General features: G+C 39.3%; 1 protein-coding gene across 1 annotated transcript; it reads left to right on the forward strand.

Annotated features, from left to right (window-relative positions):
* The first annotated feature begins 937 nt into the window (after nt 1-937).
* On the forward strand, nt 938-8,939 carry LOC121846528 (cystinosin-like). The gene is made up of 10 exons (XM_042322061.1): nt 938-1,272; nt 1,372-1,450; nt 1,547-1,634; nt 1,901-2,004; nt 2,119-2,256; nt 2,363-2,462; nt 2,655-2,774; nt 3,017-3,187; nt 3,319-3,436; nt 6,698-8,939. The coding sequence occupies exons 1-10, from the start codon at nt 1,212-1,214 to the stop codon at nt 6,838-6,840; spliced, it is 1,122 nt and encodes a 373-aa protein (XP_042177995.1). The 5' UTR covers nt 938-1,211; the 3' UTR covers nt 6,841-8,939.
* The last annotated feature ends 744 nt before the right edge of the window (nt 8,940-9,683 follow it).

The following is a 9,683-nucleotide window of genomic DNA, read 5'->3' on the forward strand; positions in this document are numbered from 1 at the left end:
AAGAAGTACATCAATGAATTGTACAAAGTTAGTTATTTTCCATAGTGAAGGAAATTGATTTTAATCTAGAGTTAATGTAGTTTAAAAAAATAATAAATGGACTGAAGTAGCAGGATAAATACTACTAATAATTCTAATTAACAATGTAGCACTATCGAATGATATTAAACACTATATTCAATTAATGAATTATGGCAGCTGCAAGTGTGTGTTTGTCAGTAGTATGTGAGCATGTGCGAATGTGCAGAGTCATTGTAAGTCTCCCCACACACAGTGTGGTGAAGAAGGAGCATGACAAACCCAACTCTGCAAACAATATCTCCACTTCAAGAATGACAACGGTAAATGCCTAATTCATGCATTAACAGAAATTAATGTAACCAAATGACGGGGATTGATGGTACATTTAATAGACCTACTGGTTACATAGGTAATGGGGAATTTATTAAATAAACAAAGGGCAAACAATTCACACAATGGCTACAAGTAACAAAAATCTAAGGAAATATATATGGAAGTAGTTTAGTGCACCACCAAAAAAAGGGGTTACGGATGGATGAAAATCTAATTTTAATAATTTCTTGATCTTTTTAATATCTCTCAGATATAGGAGAGACACTTTAAAACAAACGTATGTTTGATTTATTGTTTGGCTGTCTGTTTTTCCATGTATGAATCAATGTGTTTCAATGGACTCAAACCAGTAAGGCAAAATTCAATGTTTCATCAAATTATTTGGAGGTCCTAAAATTCCAAATCGAATAGCTAAATGATCATTGGTATGGCCATCTTAAAACAATTCCATATGTCAGCTTAGTAGAACACCCTGTTTAGGATTGCTTTAACTTCGCGTGTTAAACATCCCACAACATTGAACATCTTGAACGCACCCTACACAACGCGTCATAGCCTACAGAAGTGCCAAGTCATATGACTTTACATTAGTGCAAGCTCACGGAAACAGAGGAAAACAAAGGACTGCTCAGCTGCGGTAGTGTATAATTTGTTGATTTCTGGATTTGTTAGATACTGTGTTGAACTAGCTAACTATTGTTGTTAAGACGAAGCCTTTTTCCGTGCTATATATGGTACATTTCTGTTGTACTTATGGATTTGTATGGAGGCATATGTTGCCTATTGCAGATTGTTTGTCCCTCATACAAATCGGTCATCTCCTTCTTTTGCACTTTTGAGTTCAGCTATCCCTCGAGATGGCAGATAAGAACTGTCTGTTATTCTTGTTCATAACACTCTGTACGGCCATTACATGTGGTGAGTTTGCCCTTGTCCAACTAACATAACCGCTGATTTAATATCTTTCCATTTAAACATCCCCTATTTGAATACTGAAATGTCATATTCCTTCAACAGATGGGAGTGTATCCCTATCTGCTCCAGCCACTGTAAATCTGGAGGAGAAAAGTTTAGCCAATATCACCATAACGCCTAGGTAACTATGCTTATAGCTGGTTCTCTACTACCAGTTTTTATCACTATTATATACATTTGTTGTGATGCAGTGTTTGGCATTTCTTTATTTTTGCAGCTCTCCTCAGAATGTCTCAACACTCATTATTTTTAACTTCACCGACTCCTCTGCAAATGTTACCTCAATACTTCAACTGCCTCAACAGGTATGCATTTTGTTTAATTCAAACTGACTGAAGAGCAAGAACCAATAACCATGTAATTGATTATTAATGCACTTTGATATCTGCATCTATCATATTTAAATGAACTACAGTGGCCACTGTGTGTAAAATAAATACTAGCACTTACGTTGTAGGCATAAATGCATATTATGTCTAAATGTAACAATTGTTTGCAGTGACTTTTTATATATTTGATTATTTAAGTGCAGTGTTTCCGACATTATATGTCCTGTATTTCTGATCTCCAGGTAGAGTTGCCTGCAAACGCCACATCAAGCACTTTTGAGGTTCATGCAGAACATGTGGGTCAGGTGACAGCCTATTTATACAGCAACAACACTGGCATTGCAAGGTGAGCTGTACAGAGTTTCTGTCAGTGAATTTCAACTCCATGAACATGTCTCACTTTCAGACTGATTTTTAAACCAACATAATGTACTAAAAGTCTCTCATTTATGTTTTTCAGCCATAAGACCCGAATCCGTTTCTTGGTTATTAGAAGCAACACTGTTGATATCATTACCCAAGTAATTGGTTGGATTTACTTCCTAGCATGGTCTATATCATTCTACCCTCAAGTATATGAGAACTGGAGAAGAAAAAGGTAGTGCCTCTGATACTTGGACCTTTTTCAAAATCCTCTGCATCACAGGATTTAGATCTAAAGGACTTTTGGATATGGTTTCTGAATAACTTTGTCTGTTTGACAGTGTGGTGGGGCTGAACTTTGATTTTCTGGCACTCAACTTGACAGGATTCATTGCCTACAGTGTCTTCAATGTAGGCCTCTTCTGGGTTCCGTACATGAAGGTAATCGCTTGCATGCCATCGCAAACGGTGTAACAAATTGGGACGAATACTGACTTGAGATCTGCACACACAGCTCTGCAAATGTCAGTCATGCATTGATACCAATGGGGATTTCCGCTGGATAGTCTATGGTCCTATTGACTCAGTTTTTACTCCACATGGTTATATAGCAGTGTGTTTTTTTAATTACAGGAAGAGTTTTTGAAGATAAATCCAAATGGTGTAAACCCAGTGGATGCCAACGATGTGTTCTTCAGTCTCCATGCAGTTGTGCTGACTCTTGTATATGTCTCTCAGTGTGCCATCTATGAAGTGAGTAACAATAGACCAGTCTTTAGTGACTTCCTAAATGTCCCCCTTGGTTATAAACAGGAGACAGATGTTGGCTGGCTAAATAATGATTAGCTTATGTTTTGATTGTTGGCAAAGACAGATATTCATCTGATCCTTTGAGCATTTTTTTTGTTGTTGGAAGGAAATCATTTTTGTCAAGGCCTCAAAGAAACATTGACAGTTAAAAGCATTGTGAAAGTGATTGTGTTCCTGTGTTGCAGAGAGGAGGGCAGATGGTGTCCAAGATTGCTATTGGCCTTCTGGTGATTGGTTGGACGTTTGCCCTGGTCACCCTCTTTGTTGCTGTGGCCAGTAAGATCACCTGGCTGGAATATCTCTACTATTTCTCTTACATCAAGCTAGGTGTCACCCTCGTCAAATACATCCCACAGGTATGGATTTTACTGCATATCAGATGGTTTTCGCTTATGCAATTAGCATTTGTTACAGTAGATGTTGTTGCGCCTCACTTGAAAATGTATGATGTTATTGATTTTCATGATCACACACTCTGTCCCCTCAGGTCTACATGAACTACCAAAGACAAAGCACAGAGGGGTGGAGCATAGGCAATGTGTTGCTGGACTTCACAGGAGGCAGCTTCAGTCTCATTCAGATGTTCCTTCAGTCGTATAACAACGGTAAGGCTGCCCACTCTTCCCATAGTACACTAATGTGCACATGCCTCAGTAGAACAGGCAATAATTAGTCAGTGAAAATATTTACAGGACAGTCCCAAAAATTCAAAACGCATCTTCAGTTGCAGGCATTTAACATTTTTATTGTAGTCATTAATTGTTTGTAATTTATAATCATTCATTGTGTGTATAAAGTACATTTGGAAAGTACTAAGACCCCTTCACTTTCCACATTTTGTTATGTTACAGCCTTATTCTAAAATGGATTAAATCAGTTTTTTCCCCCACATCAATCTACACACAATACCCCATAATGAAAAATCAAAAACAGGTTATGAAATTTTTGCAAATGTATGAATTATTCAAGCTGAAATATCACATTTACATAAATATTCAGGCCCTTTACTCAGTACTTTGTTGAAGCACCTTTGGCGTTGATTACAACCTTGAGTCTTCTTGGGTATGATGCTACAAACTTGGCACACCTGTATTTTGGGAGAAATTCCCCTTCTCTGCAGATGCTCTCATGCTCTTGTCAGGTTGGATGTGGAGCATCACTGCACAGCTATTTTCAGGTCGTCTCTAGAGATGTTTGATCAAGTTCAAGTCCGGTCTCTGGCTGGGCCACTCAAGGACATTCAGACACTTGTCCCGAAGTCACTCCTGCGTGGTCTAGGCTGTGTGCTTAGGGTTGTTGTCCTGTTGGAAGGTGAACCTTCGTCCCAGTCTGATGTCCTGAGTGCTCTGGAGCAGGTTTTCATCAAGGATTTCTCTGTAATTTGCTCCGTTCATCTTTCCCTCGATCCGGACTTGTCTCCCAGCCCCTTCCTCTGAAAAACATCCCCACAGCATGATGCTGCCACCACCATGCTTCACTGTAGGGATGGTATTGGGCAGGTGGTGAGCGCTGCCTGGTTTCCTCCAGACGTGATGCTTGGCATTCAGGCCAAAGAGTTCAGTCTTGGTTTCATCAGACCAGAGAATCTTGTTTCTCATGATCTGAGAGTCCATTAGATGCCTTTTGGCATCTCAGAGCTCTACAGACAATTCCTTCGACCTAATGACTTGGGTTTTGCTCTGACATGCACTGTCAACTGTGGGACCTTATATAGAGAGGTGTGTGTGCCTTTCCAAATCATGTCCAATCAATGGAAATAGGATGCACCTGTGGTAAATTCAAATCAAGTAGAAACGTATTAAGGATGATGAATGGAAATAGGATGCACCTGAGCTCAATTGAGTCTGAATAACTATGTAAAAAGGTATTTCAGTTTTTATTTTTAATAAGTAATTCTAAATACATTTTAGATTTTTCAAAGTAGCCACCCTTTGCCGTGACAGCTTAGCACACTCTTGGTATTCTCTCAACCAGCTTCACAAGGAATGTTTTTCCAACAGTCTTGAAGGAGTTCCCATATGCTGAGCACTTTTTGGCTGCTTTTCCTTCACTCTGCGGTCCAACTCATCCCAAACCATCTCAATTGGGTTGAGGCCAGGTCATCTGATGCAGCACCATCACTCTCCTTCTTGGTCAAAAAGCCCTGACACAGTCCGGAGGTGTGTTTTGGGTCATTGTCCTGTTGAAAAACAAATGATAGTCCCACTAAGCGCAAACCGGATGGGATGGTGTATTGCTGCAGAATGCTGTCATAGTCATGCTGGTTAAGTGTGCCTTGAATTCTAAAGAAATCACAGACAGTGTCACCAGCTAAGCACCCCCACACCACCTCCATGCTTCACGATGGGAACAACACATGCGGAGATCAGCCTTTCACCTACTCTTTGTCTCACAGACAAGGTGGTTGGAACCAAAAATCTCAAATTTGGACTCATCAGAATAAAGGACAGATATTCACAGATCTAATGTACATTGCTTGTGTTTCTTGGCCCAAACAAGTCTCTTCTTCTTATTGGTGTTCTTTAGTAGTGGTTTCTTTTCAGCAATTTGACCATGAAGGCCTGATTCACGCAGTCTTCTCTGAACAGTTTTTGAAATGTCTGTTACTTTTTTGGTGTTGCATTTTCTGAGGCTGGTAACTCTTATGAACTTCTGTAGCAGAGAACTCTGGGTCTTCCTTTCGTGTGGCGGTCCTCATGAGAGCCAGTTTCATCATAGCGCTTGATGGTTTTTGCAACTGCACTTGATGAAACTTTCAAAGTTCTTGAAATTTTCCGTATGTACTGACCTTCGTGTCTTAAGTAATGATGGACTGTCATTTCTCTTTGCTTATTTGAGCTGTTCTTGCCATAATATGGTATTTTACCAAATAGGGATATATTCTGTATACCACCCTACCTTGTCACAACACAACTGACTGGCTCAAACGCATTAAAAATGAAAGAAATTCCACAAATTAACCTTTAACAAGGCACACCTGTTAATGCATTCCAGGTGACTACCTCGTTCAATTCCAGGCTGTATCACAACCGGCCCTGATTGCGAGTCCCATAAGGTGGTGCAGAATTGGCGCAGCATGGTTCGTGTTTGGCCGGTGTAGGCCGTCATTGTAAATAAGAATTTGTTCTTAACTGACTTGCCTAGTTAAATAAAGGTTACGTTTTATTTTTAAAAAAATAAAAAAATAAAAGGCTGGTTAAGATGATGCCAAGTGTGCAAAGCTGTCAAAGGCAAAGAAAGGGTGGCTACTTTGAAGAATCTCAAACACCTTTTTTGGTTACATGATTTCATATGTATTATTTCATAGTTTTGATGTCTTCACTATTATTCTACAATGTAGAAAATAGTAAAAATAAAGGAAAATCCTTCAATGAGTAGGTGTCCAAACTTTAGACTGGTAAGGTATAGATATCTTTTCATGTTTATATATATATATGTATATATATATATATATGTGTGTGTGTCGTGTTAATGTTGCAGGAATAATTGTAAAATAAGTCATGCATATATATATATTACTTTTTTTTACAATTATTCCTGCACATTAACACGACAGTGTCACAATATTCATAATACAGGATTTCCTTTTCATGTCCACCCACCCACCCAGCTCTTTCCCTGTGTCTGTGAGAACAGACAAATCATAACATAAATAATAACTACAAAAACATACAGAAAAGGAAAAGGTTTATTTAAACAATGTATTAAAAAGGTTATAAAAGTACATTGAAATAGTGATGCATTTTTTTTTTCTGATTAATTCCATCGATCTTAAACAGAATTGTGACTTATTACTTATTACATCACTTGCTGAATTAATTGATGGTCTATGTCAGGGTTTCATGAGTTTTTCTATTGTTTCCTAGATGAATGGAAGCTCATCTTTGGGGACCCCACAAAGGCAGGACTTGGCTTGTTCTCCATATTCTTTGATGTGGTGTTCATCATTCAGCATTACTGTCTGTACAGACATAAAACACATTATGAGCTTGTGGTTGACCAGGAATAGGCTAATTGTCTTTTACTGTTTACCTCTGCCAGTGAGTCCAAATGATTTACTGAAGGACTAATATAAGGGCTTTATTCTATGTAGTGTTCCCAGTCATTGAATGGGAAGCTATTTAGACACGGGGGCCATACTTCCTCGTCTCAAAATGCATCAGCCAATTAAAATATTTGGTGTAGTTGCACGTGATCAAACACTATTGGTACTTTCAAGACAACTGGGAACTCTGGGGGTTGGGGGGAATGAGGTTGAATCATGACATCAGTGATCAATCTACAGGTCGGAAAGTCAAAGCTCTAGAAAGAGGCTAGAGTTCCCGACTTGGAATTCCGAGTTTGAAGACTGCTCAAAATATATTTCCCCAGTCGTAGATAGCCCCCCAGTTCGCAGTTGTATTGAATGCTCGGAAGTGTCCGATTTTCCAGGTTGCGGTTGTTTTGAACGCGGCATTAATGTTCCCTTCAGATAACCTGTCAGATTTAGGCTGCTTTCCAAACACTTAAAAGACACACCCTCAGCCCTCAAATTAAGTGGACACTTCTGATGACGTATTATTACGTCTGATGAGTTGACACTTGCAGGGCAAGGGAAGAATGAATTAATTTGAAATGGACTGCTCTTGCCAGGAAATGTGTCACTCGTTCATCCCACGGTTGTGTTTTCAGTCATCATGGAACTGTTGCGTGTGCCTTTATATGCTCTACAGTCCTCCGCAGACATTGAATGTTAGCCTTCCTACTATATCCGGAAATTACAATGTATAAGTGTGATGTCAGGGAAAGTTATATGCGCAAGCAAACGTTTCCAAAAGCCAACCAAACAAAAACATCATGACTTTTATGATGTGTTTGAGCCGTCATGTGCATTAGTATCACAATTTCTAACTTATTTACATTTGTTTCTACTTACACTTGTATGTTGACTTCTCCATATAATGTTGGTTTTAAGTTTTGGCTTACTTTTCTTAGTGGATGTACAATCATCGCAAATTGAATATGGGGCTTTTCAAGCCCTGGAGTGAACATAATTGTAAACTCTATCAAAAGCGAGGGCAGAAGGGCTTACGTTGCCAACTTCCCTTGCTTAGCTAATCATTTGGACCGACGACAAAGGAGGCTGCCGTGGTTCCCCCAATTTAGATAAAGGTTACATTTAAAAAATAATAATAATTTAACGTGCATAAGTGGTGGAGGGTGTTTATTTTATGGGTTTGAAATGCAACCTTAGCCTTTTGCTAACTTGCATAGCAGGCCCGCGATCATATCTGGTTCAAATGCTGTATCGATCAATTAAAATCGTTGACGTAGTTGGACCTGATCCAACACGTTTTGATGAAAGTGTCCTTAACAAAAGTCCAATGACACGTTCTGATAATCAAAGCAACTAGATCACGTGTGTTTGACTGACTGACTGGTCAAACACACGTGCTAACTCCATGTAATTGTTGCAGATTGTGGCAAGGGTTTGAATCTCATGAGTTTATTTTCCCCCTTTTGAAATGCAGAATTACTTTTTGTGTCAGTGTGTTGAGAAGTGTAGCCAAAACCATGTGAATGAAGATTACGCATACATTTAATGAGGAGTTTATTGTTGGAGTCGCTCTTGCAGACCGACACAGGCTACTGGCACTGCTACATAAATAATCGTCACTTCTATAAACTATATTACATAGATGTTAGTGCTGTGCGATTTTTAACCGGCATCGGTTCAATTATTTGAATTCTATTTCTTTCCGTTTTATTTCTGTGAACTAGATGTAACGTTTCTATACAGATATATTAGATCATGCATTTCCAACAGTCCAGTATTCTACATAGTTTAGTGCAGAAAACGTGGTGATTAATTACAATGAGAATAATCCATTGTGTGCCAGTTTAAACTTGTCTGGTCTGTCCTGAGCAAGGCAATGGGGTGCGTTCGTAAATTCATTTTTGCTATCTACACTGATTTCAGAGCACTCTCGTTTGAGTGTGCCAGAGTGCAGAATAACTGATATAATTTACGAATGCGCAATACCCGTTGAAATTGAAAGGTGTCAGTAAAGGTTGGGGGAAAAAACGCAAATAAATTGTTGCGAGCAGCACAGTTAGTCACTAATGCTCTAGATAACGTGACAACAGCCTAACTAGCTCTGCTATGGCAAGTAAAATGGTCAGAGTGAGGTGCTGTCTCATTTGTGTGTGGAAGTAGCTAGCCAACTTTAGCCAGTTAGCTTTGGCACTTAACTGCTGTTGTGAGGTCAGAACGCTCAGATCGACCCTACTCCTCGGCCAGAGGGTCCAGTGTGCGGCCTGAACGCTCCGAGAGTGAAACACTCTGAATTTACTTAAGTGATAATGCCAGAGAAGCCGGTGTTTTGAAGATGTATTGGCACAGGTGTTTCGTCTTGGGCCTGCAAACCGTGCCATTATATCCTCCGAACTCCGGGTTCGAGGGCATTATCACTTTTACCAACATATTCGAGTAATGATTGACATATTTTCATTAATGTTATTTTGATAAATGTATTCATATTATTTCATCCTTCTGCAAGATATAGTCCAGACACAAATCTAGGGTTGCTACCCAAGCCGGCTGGTCATTTCTTCTATGAGACAGTCGTTCAATTATTTTTTTCCCAGAATCTATGGACATGACCCAGTCGTTCGTTCTAAATGTGCCATAACCATACTGGCTGGCAAAATTCGTATCCCTTGCCTGCTCTAGCTAGCCATAGTTGGCTAACTCACAGTCACGTCAAACAGTGCTGTCAGAATAACAACAGTAGCTGCATTTGCTTTTGTTTAAGCTGTTTTCTAGTGATGACATGTATTTAGACATCCATAACAATGAGCTAATGAGGTGTG

The sequence above is a fragment of the Oncorhynchus tshawytscha genome, linkage group LG05 (genome assembly GCF_018296145.1).
Source record: "Oncorhynchus tshawytscha isolate Ot180627B linkage group LG05, Otsh_v2.0, whole genome shotgun sequence".
In the NCBI taxonomy this organism is placed as follows: Eukaryota; Metazoa; Chordata; class Actinopteri; order Salmoniformes; family Salmonidae; genus Oncorhynchus; species Oncorhynchus tshawytscha.

Coding starts and splice junctions, on each gene's coding strand:
- LOC121846528 (XM_042322061.1), top strand. CDS start 1,212: ATGGCAGATAAGAACTGTCTGTTATTCTTGTTCATAACACTCTGTACG. Junction 1,273..1,371: donor CTGTACGGCCATTACATGTG/GTGAGTTTGCCC, acceptor TTCCTTCAACAG/ATGGGAGTGTATCCCTATCT. Junction 2,463..2,654: donor TCTGGGTTCCGTACATGAAG/GTAATCGCTTGC, acceptor TTTTAATTACAG/GAAGAGTTTTTGAAGATAAA.